General features: G+C 42.1%; 1 protein-coding gene across 1 annotated transcript; it reads left to right on the forward strand.

Annotated features, from left to right (window-relative positions):
- The first annotated feature begins 13,560 nt into the window (after nucleotides 1-13,560).
- serpine1 (serpin peptidase inhibitor, clade E (nexin, plasminogen activator inhibitor type 1), member 1) lies at nucleotides 13,561-17,927 on the forward strand. Its single transcript, XM_068713651.1, has 9 exons — nucleotides 13,561-13,633; nucleotides 14,994-15,231; nucleotides 15,365-15,589; nucleotides 15,708-15,902; nucleotides 16,000-16,198; nucleotides 16,326-16,426; nucleotides 16,544-16,630; nucleotides 17,040-17,123; nucleotides 17,238-17,927. Exons 2-9 carry the CDS (start codon nucleotides 14,994-14,996, stop codon nucleotides 17,282-17,284), a joined length of 1,176 nt encoding a protein of 391 aa, XP_068569752.1. The 5' UTR covers nucleotides 13,561-13,633; the 3' UTR covers nucleotides 17,285-17,927.
- The last annotated feature ends 378 nt before the right edge of the window (nucleotides 17,928-18,305 follow it).

Here is an 18,305-nt window from a genome sequence, read left to right on the forward strand (position 1 = left end):
CCTATTGTGAATGTGGTTATGGATTATAGTAAGAAAAAGCATGGAATTCCATCGTTGAACTGAATCGTGAGGCATGTTAGTGATTCAAAGCCCCGAGCGCTCGCGTGTGTTTGCTCATTTCCTGTCACACCTGGAGTCAACTGGTTCCAGTTCCAGTTGTGTTCCGGCACATGTGTATCAGGTAACAACCTAAATATTAAAATACAGTGTGTTTTCAGTCACAGCACATGATGAGTCACAAAATACAGACATGGAGAAGACATTAAACGTGACACAGCAGATTTCTGACTCATCTTTACATCATCATGTGACCCACGTCTTCATCAACCATCCTTCTTCTTCTACATTTAAGGATATTTTGAGCAGCTCCCCGCACCACAATGCCCCAAAACATTTCTACCTTTTACCTAAAATTAATTTCACTTGCCAGTTTTAACTTAAGTGCACGTTATGTAAGAAGCTCCCAGCAGTCACCAAAGGAAATGTCAGCACAGTTTTGCTGTTAACGTGAATCCGGAAAAGAACCCGTGGAAAGTTTCCTTTTAAAGCTGCAGTTGGTAACATTTATAAAAAAAAGCTTTGTGTTGTATTTGCTCAAACTGTCACTTTATCCCGACAGTAGTATAGAAGAACGACAAAATCAGGTTCCTCGGCCTCCTGTTAGTGACACCTAATGGCATTTGAAGATTCCGACGCTCACGAAGTAAAACAACCAATCAGAGTCGAGGATTCTCTGACGCTGCTGTCAATCACTGCTCGTCAACTCCGATCAAACTGTCGAACTAGGCGGCGTTGGTCAAATCAAGATTCTGTTACTGCACTGCCTGTTTCTCGCCTCAGATGTTTTTTTAGAAACGTATTTTTAGTCACTGTTTAGCTGTAAATTGAGAAAGTTTAAGGCCTCCATGAGGAAAACAGTCGTGACTAAACCAAGCTCCGCCCACCGACCGGATCAAACATTGTTATCGCAGCTTTAACTGAAAGCATGACTTAAACATTTTTTTAGAAGACTGTTTCTCTAAAGGAGTTGAAGGAAATCTTTTCTGTTCTTTTGATAGACAATCATCCATTTGTATCCTTCAGGTTAGCATAGAAGTATAAAGGCTTCATCTTCCTGCTTATTTTATGTTTAGACTTTCTTTACCCATACCCCCAATCCAAGTATGCTGCATGCATTAGTATATATAACATGGAGCTGGGACACACAGCTGGATCTGATTTCTGGCGCTTCACATATATTTCTTTTTTCCACATCTCTTCCGTCTCTCTTTCTGTCCGTGCGTTGCTCATATCAAATGTTCAGGGAGCAGGAAGTGGTTGTAAGGTCAGTACGGGATCCTCCTCAAGAAAAGCGCTGCATGGGAAAAAATGAGTAAGATCTTATAAATAAATGGAGCTCCACACTGTTTTTCCATGTCAGGCCTTGGGGCAACAAACATGCCCGGTTAAGTGACGGTGGTTAACACTTATCCTACAGCCAGCAGCAGCCGAACCTGCGCTACATTTATTACAAGCAGCTCTTTCTGTTATCGTCGTAAAGTTCTCACTTTACTGGAAGTGTGCTGCGTTTGTCGCGCCAAACTGTGACTGGAGCGAGCGGAAGAATGTGCTCAGGGTCGAGCCTGGACTTGCACTGACAACCCTGAAGGGGTTGAACCTTCACCGGTTCGCAGGGGGAGATGGGAAACACAGCAGGGGAAAGTTGACTGAGGTTGAAGGGGCTCGTTTGTCATGGTCCTGTGAGGAGTGAATCACTGCCGGGAGGTGGGCGCAAGTCTGTGTGCCCTTTTAGTTTCTTTATTTCAAAGACCAAGGAAACATTTAGTTCAAAGTTAGGCTGAGGGTCCAGTTGGAATATTCAATAATATTGTCTCTGGTGCCTCCATAAAAGTGTATTTTCCACATTGTTCCTCTACACGATGCCCCAAAAGTTGTCTTTTTCTAAAAAATATTCATCATTATCACCGCCAGGAGATTATGTGTTCGGTCGTGTGTGAGTGTGTGTGTGTGTGCACATGTGAGTGTGTCTGTCTGTTCATAGTTAACCCCCGCATACTGCTGGACCCATCACCCTTATATTTTTTGTGCCAAGCACTGACTACAACAGCGCACTAATAGAGCTAACAGCTAACCGGGCCAATACAGCTAACGGAGCTAACGGAGCTAACGGCTAACGAAACTAAACCTCCAGCAGGACTGACAGTTTCCGTTCAGAGTTTCTGTTTTTGAAGCGGTTCGTTGATGTATTTCTTAAAACGTATTAAAGCAGCGTAAAGATATTGGTCTCTTTGAATAAAATAAAAGTGCACTTCAGGTCTCCAAGTTCCCAGACGACAGAACATCTGCGTCCTCAGCGGTAGCCACACACCACTGTCTGACAGCTTGAGCCTGGACTATTGAGTCTAGCCGAGTGTATTGTCTGATCAGGTCCATTTATGTAACACTGGTACGAGTCACCGGGAGACACAACAGCCGCTGTGCGGTGGTGGAGTTCTAAGTGAGGACAAATAAATAACACTAAACGAGGGAATGTCCTTTTGGGAGAATGCTGGGGCTTCCAATAAGCGCTCGTGTGCACACAAACGTACACACAGACAAAAAGTTTGACTCAGTTATAAACACATCTCCTGATCCCTTCCTGTGAGCTGGGAGGTGATGGATATCAATAAATATTAATCCAACATGGTCATAGGCTGTTTGAAATTGGTTCTCTGTGGAAAAAAGGACCTGATGTCCCATTTTGTAGGGCAGTGTTGCCTAGTAATACAGTTGTAATAAAATATCGTGTCTGATCAGTGACTACAAATTAGCCAACACCTTAAGATTAAAATACAAACATGAGCCAACATGACCAACTTTTTACAAACACACTTCAGACGTTGTCATTTGATTTGTCATCAGTCTGTATTTTTGTATTTCTGTACCTCCAACCACAAACATTCACCTCTTTAGCACTTTTAAATCATTAACTGCACTGTTTTATGTGATTTGGTTTCACTTAAATAATGGTCATGATTACAAACTGAAACAGTTTATTAAAGTGCCCATGTGTTCCCCTGTGGTTAGGGTTAGATGTGTCACTAGGTGAGGAACAGGGTTGGGTTAGGGGTGAATGAATAAGTGTATTCTGTGGAAAGTTCTCTTGCGTAATATAAATGTATTTGTATGTTTTTTTCGCGGGTGCACACAAATACACACCCCAGGCCCACTTGGTTAAAGAGAACCAGACTGTTTGTTTTGTCTTCTTGTAAGACGCTGTTATCAAAGTTACGGGAGATGAGGGTGCAGAAAAACAGACTCATGGGTGGTGCAGATGTGAATATAGAGACGGTGAGTCACTCTCTTCTGCAGGTAGGAAGTAAGAGGTGGGGTGGAGCTAAGTCGAGACTTGGTGTAGAAATAAATCAATATATGTTTGAAGCGTTTCTGCAAACAAGGCGAGAAAAGGTAAAGACCAAACAGAGACCTCCTAAACAGAACCTTTGGTCTTTGGGTCAAGATCTTAAATCAACCGTTGTTTACCTGACAAACAACCTCTGGTGGTCATGGGAGTATTGACTGTAGGATGATGTATTGTGATGCTTTCATAGCAGGAGGTTCGGGTGGATCTTTGGGCCTAGAAAGCCTGTGACTTCTACCACTTTCACCCAGGAGATCGTAACAAACGTACAGTAGTTATTTTCCATCACAAACATACTTAGATTAACCCACCCCACGATCTTTTCCTAAACCGAACAGGTTCTGCATTGATCGCTCTTGTTGCTGGACATTCGTTGGAAAACGCACAAAAAAAATGAGAGATGACTTTTCACAACGTGGCATACAAACCGTTGAATGATGATACGTTGCTTTGACATCAAAGGCCGCTGCTAGCATCCTTTCGCCAGCCACCGGTCAATTTGACCACCGTCTTTCTGGTTGTAGTTGCTTAAACGTAACCCCGCCCTAAACCATAAAGGCGGCAGGTTAGAAAATGCTTTGATGAATCACTCTTTAGCGATGAGTAATTTGTGACAGATTTGGAAGACACTGAAAAACAATGTGATCTCACAGAAACACGTGAAATGACCGCAACCTCTTAACAGCGCGTCACATGGTAGGTTTGAAAGAGAGGATCATGGTTTGAGTTGAAAGAAATGAAGCTCTAGCGTAAGTTCAGACAGGAAGACTATACTCATGCATGCCTAAGCCCATAGCTTATTTACCATACATCTGCCGTCACTCCTCATGCATGCACACATTATTTCCTTGTTGTTATTGTTTGGGGCTGTCAATCATGATATCAGCTGTCTAAGATCAGCTGGTCTCTAGCCAAAAGCACAACGACACAAGGACATGGTTAGCCTGTCATCTTGCCGCTGTCTGTCTTTAAATATGACCGTCTCTCTACCTTCAGTACGTTCATGCTGCTGTTGCTCAACCCTCCACCTCCCCATCTCCGCCCAATCTTCGCAGATTCATCAGCCTCATCAACTCATCATCCTATCAACCTCATCAGCCACCATCACCACCAGTGTCTGGACTCCACGGGGGGATTTATGTTGTTGCCGCTCAGGGCGATCGCAACTCGATCACAAATCTCCTCGTCGAGTTCAAGCGCCAAAGAATTTCTGTGCAACTCATTAACGCATCATCTGTCATAATAAATGTTAACTACTAATCATTCACTTGTCTCTCCTGATTGAACTACGTTTGTTACTTAGCCTACGTAATTTAAAATAACTCAACGTTGACCTTCGGTTTCACACGAGACAACCCAACCTCCAACCCAACCACCTTCCTGGACAGAGCTTGATCAAAACATATTTCGCTTGAACTTGGTCCTTTGTTTGTCCACCACAACAAAGGATCCTAACTGACTTTCCATCGGCTTTGTTTCTTTGGTGCGGATAAGACATTATGTGCCACCACCATGTTATGTGCTGTAAAGGGGTCGTGGTCAATTAGCTTAATTCTGTGAGATCAGGCTGATAAAAAATTATCGTCCTGGCAACTCAGGCACCAGAGAAGAAAATGCCAATATGGGTCGTTTTGGAAGGCTACGACAAAAGACTCCGCTCGGGTTGGATGTTCGAACAACCTTCAGTTCAAAAGTAGAATTGAAGTTCAATCTTGACTTTGGCAATTGCAGCTTGAAAAAAAAACTTTCAACACAAAGTACAAATGACCTCACCCGAAAACTTCGGAAACAACAAGTTGGGCCTTGTGTTTTGTCCTTTTCTTTGTCAAGCTACACCAGAATGATTCATTGTCCAAGCTACCCAACCCAAGAAATGAAACTTCCTTTAGCGCATGCATGTGTGCGTTCTCCATCACCTTGCAGAAGCTCAAATGGTTCCTGCAAAATGTGTGTGCTGTTTGTTTTGTGCATACACCACGGCAATCCAAGGAAACGCTGGGTGGATCCAGGCCAAGTCCAGATCGGGGCCAGAGATGCCAAGAGTCCAGTGTGTGTTATCTGTGAAATTCCCTGCAGGGCTTATCTAGATGTATGTGTGTTGCAGGGTTGGAGAGCAGGTAAGTGTCTTAGTCCTGATTCATGGAGGGTCAGCAGGGACTGGCCTGGTTATGTAACTGTGCATGTCTAGATCAATGCAAGTGTGTTCACGAATGCAGCGTGCAGATCTTCTGTCTGTACTTTTGGTCTGGTTCACCATAACCTCACCCACTTACTCACTCTAACCACAAGCAGGTTAACACAGGCCAAACAGTAGAGATTCCATTCCTTTTTGCTTTCAACTCCTACTTTGTGGTTCACCATCAGAGATCATACTGTACATCCCGTTGATTATACACGGACGTCAACCAGCATGATCCTGCTCAGAGAGATATGTAATAAAGTTTTGAATTTCATTTTGAAATGAAGGATGAAGTGTTCCTTTATCAGTTGAATTCTCCTCCGTCTTAAGCTAAATAAACTATTTTAAAAGCCTCTTGGATCAGCTGGAAAATGCATCGCAGCAAAGCTGAAAACAGAAACATCATATATAATAGTAGAACACTGACAGGGAACATTTTACCGCCCCATAAGTACTTTTACTTGTACCTTAAATACATTTAGCTGATAACAGTTACAATCTTTTAGAGCATTGCCTCCACACTGCTCTCGACCCGGGGACGGCTGAGCCGGCGGCTTGAATCCAACTGTGCTAACTGCGCAAAGAATGTTAACAGTGCTGATGGGGCTTACAGTGTTTAGCTGAGGGGGAAGATTTTTACAAGTCGGGAGTATTCTTAATGTGTGGTATTAGTACTTTTACTGATGTAAAGCATCAGAATATACTTCTCAACCAGATAATTTCATATGCTTTTAAAAAGTCTGTTACAGAAGTGTTTATAGTACATTTTAATAAATACAACAGGTTCACGAGTATGATCTCTTAATATAGAGCTGTTCAGCTGTAAATATGTCATAATTAGTTTTCTTTAGTCGGTGCAGAAGGACCATTTTTTTATGCAGTTTGAAACTTTAATACGTAGTTATTACTGAGCGTTACTACAATTTATAATAATATGACATTAATAATACAAATGTCCTCTAAGAATGTCAAGAAAAGTTTGATTTGTGAGTTTTCTTTTTTAAGGGGTCGTTTACTATTCTGCCTTGTGGTTGATTATTGCTGTGCTATTGTCATTTATTATGAACATTCAAGAGACGCAAATATAGTATTAGTTTGTTTTAGCCCATTTGAATAGTTTAAGTTCATTTTATTTTTTTCAAATTTGGATATAATCTTAGTTTTGTTTTGTTTATGAGAAAAATAATTTGGTTTGGATTTCATTTCAGTTAACAAATTGAATATTCTTTGTAGTTTCACTTTCCCTTAAGAGTGATGAGCTTTCATAATTTGGAAACGCTTGGCACACAGCTGGCTGTTAGCGCTAACTCAGCAGCATGAATAATGCTACGGTGTGCTCAGGTCATTGTTGGTCATGGAAAGCGGCTGTCGCTGTTATCAAGAATGAATGTGTCATCCGGACAAATTCTTTTAGTGTGAGATGATGCATTTACCGGTCACGGCAGCAGCTCGTATACACGTACACGTCTGTGTTGTTATCATCGACACACAGCCCACTTGAACTTCCCTTTCTCCTTTATATAGGAACGCTGTTCGTGATGACTGTGTTTCTTTGGAGATTCCAGAAGAACCAATAAAAAGTAAATATAGGTTTGGAAAATTGGAGCTACATGATCACTGATAGGTGTGGTAGTGATACCAATACCAATGGAGTACTTCATTCATACCGATCATCGGTGTGTCCCACTGGCTAGCTAATCAGCGCCACCCTGTACAGCACTCATACAATTACCGCAGATAGCTCTGTCAGCACTGTTACCTTTGTTTGCGCCGTTAGCACCGTTAGCTTCTAGCCGCCATATCAGACTTCTTTCTGTTGAGAGCCATGCAGAGGCAGGCTCTGTGATAGTGGGATTCTACTTGGTACTGAGTTATTTTGGCCCCTAATCACAACTCCTAGTCTTCATTCTGTTGTCTGCTCTGCCACACAGTAACTGTCCCGTCACCTTGACCTTCCCCCATCCACCTGCTTCCTATTTCCCTCATTAGTCCTGCAGCGTATGAATCGCTCCTTACGCAGACTTGCGATTGGAAATTGTGATACGTCAAAAGCAAACGTAATTCACGTCAGAATATGCGTCTCTCAAAACGTAACTTGCAATGCAGTTTTGCCATATGGGAACGTAATTTTTAGGAAGTGTCCCCGCATGTGAGACAAGTTGGGAAAGAGAAGGTTCGTCAACCCACATGCCCCCATGTTTGAAAAAGTTAACACAATATTAAATTCTTGGATGCCCTATGTGAGATGAAGTGTGATGAAGCGGTGCCCGAAGCATTAGAGAAAACGCAAGACTTTACCATATAGGCTGAAAACGTTCTACGTGCTGGTGCCCCACCAGATGCACTGGCCTTTTTTTATTTTTTTATTAAAACCTTTTCCCAGACAGCCTGAGTCCACCTACCACCTCAATACTATTCAATATGTTTTCCAACATTCCACAGTTCTAAGAATGTCCAAAACACATAAGATAACCTTTATTCTCAGTCTCTGCTGGGATGTCAGGAAGTGACTATCTCTGCCCCTTGATTCACTTCCTGTTATTAAGCCCATGAGGCATGTGCTGTCGTCTGATGTGACAAAACCTGACAAAACCAGGGCTGGTCCTGTTTGTTCCTTTCTTGACAGTTTTGGTAAATGTTTTCTGAAGGTGAGAAATTGAACCGCCTTAATGTGGATGCACTCTCAGGTTACATTTATATCAGTTGGTGAAAGTGACCCAATTTGTCCACACTGAAATATCTCAGCAATTACTGGATGAATTGCCATTACTTTTTATTTTATTATTTTTTTTGTACATACATTCATGTTCCTCAGAGGATGAATCATAATGACTTTGGTGATCCTCTCGCTCCAGGAGCAGTGTTTTTACCCCGCTTATCCCGCTGGGAGCCAACACCGACGCCTCGCTGCTGTAGGCCCAGGATAGTCAGAACCAGGACTATGCCGGTCAGACTGTCAGAGCCTGTTGCAGAAAAGTTTTTCAAAGGGAATCTGATGCTTAGAAACACAACTGCTTTCGTCCACCAAGACCAACACAAAAGCTATTTCTAAAGAAGTTATAGAATTATCAATAAATAATTTCTACTCACTATTTTATCTATAAATAATGTATATTTCTAATAATTTTATAGATTAAAAAATACATTTTCAAAGGCTCTAAAATGTTGGTTTTTGGTAATTAAATATATTAATGTTTTTCAATCATAATTCAATAATCATCCACTATCTACATTAGTATCTACATTCAATTCTACTATGACTATATTTCACTAGATCATCACATTCAAAGTTTTACTTTTTTCACTTTCAACTTTCTCTATATTTACTATACATGACGTTTCCACACTTAACTGTATGACAAGATCCCTTATATGTATCTATCGCCATTGTAGAGAATATATGGTAAGTAGAAGCACAGGGAATCCATTAGGATAACCTGAAACTATACTAAAAAGACAACATGTGACAGGTGTGTCATCAGTCCAGTCTGAACTGGTGAGTTCTGATTTGAATCAGCTCCTAGATCTTGCATTGCAGCAATCTCTTATAGCTGACTAAGATAAACCATGAAACTATAGGGTTCTCATGAATATCCATCCAAATGACCAAGAAACTCGTGACAAACAAACAGCGTCAGACTCCCGTCTTTGCAGTTTTTGCCTGATGTTTCCTTGTTATTTGTAAAATGCGACACGGTTTGCAAGAATAGACTGCAGCAATGCAAAATCTTATTGCTGATATAAATCAAAACACACCGGTTCAAACCGGCCTGATGACACACCGCCTCATGTTAAGTCTCTTCTTCTGTTTTAGAATTTATTTTTAGTGTGTTTTTTCAGGCGCATCCTAATGGTAGGAAAACTCAGAAGCAAGCACTCAAATCCACGATGTCATTCTGTTCAGTGCCAGTTAGTAAGGTCAAAATGTCAGCTAGTGAAACAGGGGATTCCCTCTCCTCTTACTCACGTCATGTGATCACTGCCCTTTCCTTATTCCATGTTTCTTCAAATTGTTTCCTCTGCAACATACGTGGGTAGGTGTCATTTTACTGTAAAGAAATTTACAAAACAAAAACCACAGTTGCTTCATCAAAAGGTTTTCGCAAGAGGTTTCCCTATTATGTGAGGGAACTTTTACTTCAGCACATTTCACTGTAGCTTCTATGACAACAGCTAACTCAGTGGCTGTGGTTACATGGTGTTTTTACTTCCAGTGAAATCAGTCCACAAAAATGTTAAATGCAGTGAGTGGATGCCAGGAAAAAATGGCATTGTACATTTTTGCAAACTACTTACATGTTTAATGTGATTGTTTTTGCATCCGGTCAGAGCAAGTGAGGTATTACAACGAGCAACGCAGAGCAAGCGATGCAGTACATGGAGCGACTGTTATGGAAAGTTCTTCGGTATTGAGTAGTATTTGACTGTATTTTATTCTAGTTATGCTGTTATGTTCTGCTGTTATGTTGCGTTGTTACATTGCGTTGTTGTGTTGCGCTGTGATGTTGCGCTGTGATGTTGCGCTGTGATGTTGCGCTGTGATGTTGCGCTGTGATGTTGTGCTGTTACGTTGCGTTGTTGTGTTGCACTGTTACATTGCGTTGTTGTGTTGCACTGTTACATTGCGTTGTTGTGTTGCACTGTTACATTGCGTTGTTGTGTTGCACTGTTACATTGCGTTGTTGTGTTGCACTGTTACATTGCGTTGTTGTGTTGGGCTGTGATGTTGCGCTGTGATGTTGCGCTGTGATGTTGTGCTGTTACGTTGCGTTGTTGTGTTGCACTGTTACATTGCGTTGTTGTGTTGCGCTGTGATGTTGCGCTGTGATGTTGCGCTGTGATGTTGTGCTGTTACGTTGCGTTGTTGTGTTGCACTGTTACATTGCGTTGTTGTGTTGCACTGTTACATTGCGTTGTTGTGTTGCACTGTTACATTGCGTTGTTGTGTTGCACTGTTACATTGCGTTGTTGTGTTGCACTGTTACATTGCGTTGTTGTGTTGCACTGTTACATTGCGTTGTTGTGTTGCACTGTTACATTGCGTTGTTGTGTTGCACTGTTACGTTGCGTTGTTGTGTTGCACTATTACATTGCGTTGTTGTGTTGTGCTGTTACGTTGCGCTTTTATCCAATATTCTCCACAGCAATAACTTACACCTGATATATAAGGAATTAGTTATATATATAATAAGCATTAATAAAGTCACAAAGTGCCAAAAAACTGCATGTGTGAAGGTAGTTCTTATTTCTCATTTGTCTTTATCGATTGCCCTCATATATTTCACTAGTCACGTAACAACTAGTAGTCTGTGTTTGTGATGTTGTGTGTTGTGTTGGTTACTGTTGATTCCCATGTTCCTGAAGCCCCCACAGAGAACTGGGTGGGTGGCACACGACAAATTTCCATTCACAGCCGTGTTTGGACTGAACCACATCATCCCCAGGGGTTGTGTGGGTTATACCAAGTCAAAGTGCAGAGGTGTGCTGATGCATTCTGTGTATTTTTGGCAACACTGTCTAAACAAACGGGATGACAAGTGCAGTAACTACAGTGGTGAAACAAAAGTCTCCTTGAATGACTCACGAGGCCGTACGGGCCCGTCGCTCACAGCTATTTGTCTCTCATTTGGGTGGTTGTGTTTGCTCACATTTTTTCAAAATGATTTAGTGGTAACTGCAGCTCTTTAGGTACGATAGTAAATTAGCTGTAAACTTTGATTTAACAAGGCAATTAAAGGACAACAACAGTAGGACACAGAAATAACAGAGAACTAAAACCGCCCGTCTTTCATACAAGGCCCATAAATGTCCCTCACATACATAGCTGTCTTGGCATGAAGAAAGATAAAAGGCAGAGGACAATGACATCAGGGCAGTCTAGTTCCAAAAACCTTGTCATCTCAGTTTATAGTCTGGGTTTGTCCTTTTCTTTGATGACATTTGTAGACATTCGGGGCTCAGCCCAAACCTTTGGGGGGGGGGGGAGTCTGTTTGGTTTTTTTGCAACCATTTCAGTAGTTATATTCCAAGCCATTTGAGGTATAAAAAGGCAAAAAAAAATCTGCACATCATTTGTGAAAAACATGATATTTGCATCTAATTGGTCTCCAATTGTCTGCATCATTCCGGCACCATCACACAGCAGTCTCCTGGGTGAGAGTTCTCCGCCACAACCTCCTCTACCTGGCGCTTCTTATACCGTGTGACCCGACTTTCTAAGCGGCAACCCTGCATCTTTCCCTACCACTACATTGACCATAACTGCCAAGCGCAGATGTTGCAGAAATAAGTAATTGAGACAGATATCTCCGGACAAATATAACCCCGAAACTGTTTGCATCATTAGATGCTGTACCAGCAGAGAGAAGAAAGAAAACACGTCTGCTTGTAATGTGGTTGTCCCTGCCTCTTTTACTCCTCTTATGGTTTAGTATTTGCCATGCCTAAACACCTTCTGGATAAATTAGTTTGCCCTTTATTCACTGATGGAAAACCCCCAAAAATTAGACATCAAGCGCTCCATAGCCGACGCATCCCAGTTGTGTCAGACCCGCAGAGTTCTTATTGGCTTTGCTTTTTAACTTCTACGAGAAAAAGTGGCTTCAAATTGTGTTTTTTTTTGTGGCTCTCATTCCAGATAAATTTGGAAACAGTGTGTTGATTCCCGTTCTCTGTATGTCTACCAGATGCTTGGCGAGTAGTGGGATGAGGAATGCTGGAAGCCACGACCAAATTTGGTGTTTTGATGAGTCAACCCCCCCCCCCCCCCCCCCAAAGTGAGAGTCTAGAGAGTGACTGCATGAAAAGATAAACTAATGTTTAAAAAAAGTCCTGATGGAAGCATCCGTGTTCGGAAAAAAACAAACAACATCAGATCAGACTGTGCTGAGTATCCTGATACCTTTAAAGAACTGCTTTCAGATGATTTGTCTTAATATATTAAGATAAATTCCATCGGTGACATGATGCCTGAGTAGTTGTACCCCCCGACCAGTACTACTGGGTACTGGTACATAGTACCCACTACTGAGGACTTGCACAACAGAAGTTGCTTTTAGATATTTAAGTTTTAATACCAATAGCAAACTAAAACTTTGTTTGTAGTCTTACTTTTTTCTTCAAACCCTGTTTTTTCATTCCACAGAAAAAGTCAATATTGTTGAATGTTAATGTATAAAAACACAACAACTTTAACAAATAACATTTTATAAAATTGGCATGATTTTTGCTCTAAACTATCTGGACAAGTTTTGCATCTTATATACACTAATAATGCAGTACAATGTGAAGGTATAGGAGCAACTTATATTAAAAGAATGTATCTTTGTTGTTGTTTTGCATTTAAAAAAAACAAAATAGCATACATTTAAATGAGCATCAAACGTGTAAAACCTGTGTTTTACTCGTACTTTTGATTGTTGTCCTCCGCACAATAATGTGGCAAACTGCAGTGTATATTTTCACCATCACCATTAGATCTTTTTTTTTGTAATTAACTGGTAGTAACTGGCCGGTAGGTTTTTGGAAAAAGTGTTAAAATGAACTTGAGGTAAACAATGGAATTCCAACTGATGACCAAGATCACAAAATACTTTTATTCCCGACAAAATCAAACATAAGGAAACATGACACCCATTGCCTGACATGCCAAAGTCATGTGAGTGTGTGTGTGTGTGTGTGTGTGTGTGTGTGTGTGTGTGTGTGTGTGTGTGTGTGTGTGTGTGTGTGTGTGTGTGTGTGTGTGTGTGAGACAGGGAAAACAGCTAAATGACTTTCCATATGCTCAGTCATGCTTCAGGGCACCAGAAACAGGCAGACGGAGGGAGAGTGGATGTGTGTGTTCATGAAAAGGAAGCCTGTCCAGACGGCGTCAGATGACATCATCCCCTCTAATGACTTCTGTGTGTGCGTGGAGGCGGGGGGGGGGGGGGGGGGGCTCTACCCTATAAAGAGAGAGAAAGTCTTTCAGTCATTCGGACTCGAGCAGCAGGAGCAGACAGAAGCTGAAACAACACAGACTTGCTGAACTACATCTGACACATTTCAACCACAAGGTAAGAAGAACTACAACTGGACTAAACATTTACAGCGTTTGAAGTTAGATTTATACGTCTAATTATTATAATCTAATTATTTAAATAAATGAAACTGGTCACTTTTAGGCTATTTAACTTTTCACGGCTTCTTTCACACTAAAATACACATCTTTACAGTTTAAATCCTCTCTATATTCTGAAGGTTTCTACTGTTCATTTATTATTCATAGCCTGATATCTACAACATTCTTATTCCTAAAAATATGGCAGAGATTGATTTTTTGTTTTGTTATGGCTGTTGACAGTGTTATCTGATTGATGGAGTGATACAAAGAGATATCTAAACTCCCACTGTAAAAAACGTTGACTCTAATATGTCAACAAAATGAAACAAGAATGTTGAACCTGGCTTTATCCGATGTTCACATTTCTGTTCTGACAATGATAATAAGCTCATATTTAAGCAGATTTGCACATTTAAGAAGACAAAAAGTCTTAATGTAAAAAAATCAACAGGGCAAGTCCCATGGTGATATCTATTAGTTCAAATCTGTATCCTATTCACCTGGGCTGCCTCCCCTTAAGTCAACACAGTGTTTGAGCTGGAAGTGGCGTCCTGTGCAAACAGAGGCCGACCTGTGACCTCAGCGGCCTCAGCATGTAAAGCTGCTGTAGTCACAGTATGCACTATTGATGTCTGCAGTGGAAAACCAATGTTACTGACACACGGAGACTTTCCAGTTGACACACTGATGTAAATGCACACACAGCCAGCATGAGTCACACACACACACACACACACATGTACAGCAATACAAATTGTTGCAGGGTTGACTATACTACATTTTGGACGTGGCCAAATTTAAATGGTTAGTTCAACAATTTAAAGTTGTATGTTTTAAATGTGAGGCTCACTTATAGTAAGACCCGGCAGATGTAGCCAGATGTTTAACTGAAGCGTTAAATGTGATTATATGTTGGTTTTTTTCTAGTAATGCAACAATATAATTGTTATTGTAGGAATTTCCAAAACAACAAAAAATGTTGAAATTTCTTTGGCTTCCGATGTGGAATTATTACCCTAAAGTTTGATTGAAAACATCTGCCAGCTGTTTAGAGTCTCTCTGCGGGTGTTGCGCAATCCAACATACTTTCTGTTCCTCACTTAATAAGATACAGAAACAATGCACTCACAAACAGATGTGGGCTGCATCGTTTCTCTGGAAAAACACATTTATTGTGCATCAATACGGTACAAGTCGTTTGAGAAAGAGCTGTTCAGAAATATGAAGAAAACAAAAGAAGGTTCTACCTTTAGGCGTCGAAACTCAAGTGTGCGAATTCAAACTTACACCTGTTCTCTTCTTTCTTTCCCAAGATGCTTTGCGTGTACATCTTCCTGTTGCTGACTCTGAGCGGAGCGGCGCTCGGCTCTCTGCAGGACAAACAGACTGACTTTGGCCTGAAGGTCTTCTCGCAGCTGGCCCGGGACTCTGCGGACAAGAACGTGGTCTTGTCCCCGTACGGCGTGTCCTCCGTCCTGGCCATGGCTCAGCTCGGCGCTGCTGGAAACACCCGCAGGGCCTTAACTGCTGCCATGGGCTTTTCTCTGCAAGGTGGGTGGTGCATACATTCAATATTCAGGGTTCTTTCAGGAACAAGGGATTAATGCAACAACAAACAACAGAAGAAACACGTTTGATTGTATAATTATGTATCGTTGGCGTGACCATCAACCCTCTCCTGCAGAGCGAGGGATGTCTCGGGAGCAGCGCCTCCTGCAGCGGGACCTGTCCAGTGAGGACGGGGTGGAGACGGCCAGCGGGGTCATGGTGGAGAGGAAGATGAGCCTGGAGAAGGGGTACCGCCGAGCCCTGGCCAAGGCCTTCCAGTCCCACCCCAACCAGGTGGACTTCACCAAGCCAGACCAAGCAGTCAGCATCATCAACTCATGGGTCTCAGACCACACTGCAGGTACCAGCTGCTTAACATCTGCAGGATTCCTCTCCAATTTTGTTCCCAGTGGCCTACTTTTGTTGCTTATACACGTTTTGAATCCGACGTGACTTCTTTGGTGTCTTTTTGTCTGCAGGTGCCATCCCTGAGTTCCTTGCATCTGGATCTCTGACTGATGAGACCCGTCTGGTCCTTCTCAATGCCCTCCACTTCCAGGGCCTCTGGAAGGTCCCCTTTGACCCCAAACTGACCCAGGAGAGGATGTTCCACTGCGCCAACGGCAGCAACGTGCCCGTGCACATGATGAGACTCACCAACCGCTACAACTATGGTAGGTCCAACACGCTGACCCAGGATCTGAACATGGATGATGACGGACGGTGCGCTGCTTACAAACTCACATCGATATCGTTCTCTTTAATCAACAGGCGAGTTTGTGACTGCCGAGGGCGTGGACTACGATGTCATTGAGGTCCCGTACGAGGGCGACTCACTGAGCATGCTCCTGGTGTCGCCATTTGAGCCTGAGGTTCCACTGAGCATGCTCAGTGCCGATTTGAGCAGCCAGAGGATTAAGCAGTGGAGAGCGGAGCTGAGGAATGTCAAGCGGCAGCTGGCCATGCCCAGGTAAGAAAGAGTCAGACAGTATGTGGGCTGTTACATAAACTGATTTTAAAAATACTTTTCTAACGGACTAAGTGTGGTTACCAAGAAACCAGGATGAAAACTGAGGGTTTGTGTGTGTTTGTCGCAGGTTTACTCTGAACTCGGAGGTGAATTTGAAGACTGCTCTGCTTAACATGGGTCTGGGAGACATGTTCAACCTGGCTACTGCTGACTTCACACGCATCACCAGTGAGTTAACCTCCTATTCCAGTAGGAAGACCATGTTAGGTAGTTTACTACAACAGCGAGTACGGTGACTTCAAATGAAATGTGTATCAAACCTGTGTGTGTGTTTCTGCCCTCCAGCTGACGAGAGGCTGTGCGTGTCGAAGGTTCTGCAGAGAGTGAAGATCGAGGTGAATGAGCAGGGAACCAAGGGAGCAGCAGCAACAGGTGGGCCCAATATTGAGTCTCTCACACACACACACACACACACACACACACACACACTGAGGAGTTTTAGAGTTCCATAGGTAATGCAGAGGGATTGGATAGTTCTCCTATAAAGGATAAAAATATATATGTGTATAAGCAGGTGGTAACCTCCGGGTCTAGAAAGTGAAGCTAATGCAGGAGTTCCCTTTTTCAGTGGAAGGGTGACTAGTAATGCTTGGTGCAAAATGGTGGTGATGATTACTAATTGGTGGCCCTGTCTTATAAAGGGCACTGTGTCAAAATATAGTCGTATGACTTCTATTATTTCAGATAATATTATGCACATATGGCACATATTAGAAAATATATTTTGTGTTTAATCAAGTTATAACAAACTGACCGGTTTCTCGTTCCTCCCCTCCGTTAGCCGCCGTGATGTTTTCTCGTATGGCAGTGGAGGAGATCACTCTGGACCGGCCCTTCCTCTTCCTCATCCAGCACAAACAAACAGGTAACACTCCTGTTACGTTTTACTTTGAAATTCCCATTTTAGAACGCTGACTAATCCGGGCAGTCCGGGGGCAGAGTGTGCGGTGTTGTCTAATGTTCTACTTCCTGTGTCCAGGTGCTGTTCTGTTCATGGGTCAGTTTAACCAGCCTCAACAACAGTAACCCACTGTGAAGACTCCGCTCCACTGTGTCTGACTACTGCTGCTCATGCTCCACATGATGACCACACACATGTTGACCACACACATGATGACCACACACATGTTGACCACACACATGTTGACCACACACATGTTGACCACACACATGATGACCACACACATGTTGACCACACACATGTTGACCACACACATGATGACCACACACCTGGTGGCCACACACATATTGGCCAAAATAGACCCACTGTACAGGGTTGCGACTTCTTTTGACTCGACAGACTATATTCACCGACAGCTTTATTTAAAACGTGCTTAACACAAGAAGACAAAGGGGACACACAGATCTAACAACGACCAACAATGGAAACATGATTGACTGAGAGTTTGTTTGCCGTTAATTTATTTCTCTGAATATTTGTGGTTGACAAGACAGAAAGACATATGAAGGAAAGTATAATTAAGTAGTTTACTTTCGTCTGACATAACGGACACCAATGCACTGCATAAGTACCCAAAAAAAATATGTATTTTTTATCTATTTTTTTTATGTTATTTCTAATGTCTATTTTTGTTATTGCCTATTTGTTGCTAAGTTACATTTGTATTTTGCCATATTTATATTTATTAAAATACTATGTTTTTACAAAGCTGCCGTCTGTTGTTACCGTGGCGTTGAGATGTGAGGGAGGTCCACGCTGACCTCTTGTGTTCAAACAGCCAAAAGTCAGGACTCCACCAGGCCTTCATTAGTATGATGTAAACTTTCAGTACAATCTATATCCTCATAAGGCACCTAAAGCTCATTAACTGTCCATAAAGGGGATCATCTATCAGAGTATTTAACACTAATTTCACAATTTGAAAGAAAGCATGGGTCCACACCACAGCGTGTCAATACAGTAACTCTTATTAAGTGTTATTCAGACAATATACAGTAATAAACTTATTGTACTGACTCTGAACTAACCAGTGCTAGCTTTTTTCAACATTAGTGTTCATTGTTAGAGATGAACGCCTTCACAAGT

The sequence above is a fragment of the Cebidichthys violaceus genome, unplaced genomic scaffold, assembly GCF_023349555.1.
Source record: "Cebidichthys violaceus isolate CVI_PGR_0920_01 unplaced genomic scaffold, fCebVio1.0.p SCAF_19, whole genome shotgun sequence".
Classification (NCBI taxonomy): domain Eukaryota; kingdom Metazoa; phylum Chordata; class Actinopteri; order Perciformes; family Stichaeidae; genus Cebidichthys; species Cebidichthys violaceus.

Coding starts and splice junctions, on each gene's coding strand:
- serpine1 (XM_068713651.1), top strand. CDS start 14,994: ATGCTTTGCGTGTACATCTTCCTGTTGCTGACTCTGAGCGGAGCGGCG. Junction 15,232..15,364: donor CATGGGCTTTTCTCTGCAAG/GTGGGTGGTGCA, acceptor CCTCTCCTGCAG/AGCGAGGGATGTCTCGGGAG. Junction 17,124..17,237: donor CATCCAGCACAAACAAACAG/GTAACACTCCTG, acceptor TCCTGTGTCCAG/GTGCTGTTCTGTTCATGGGT.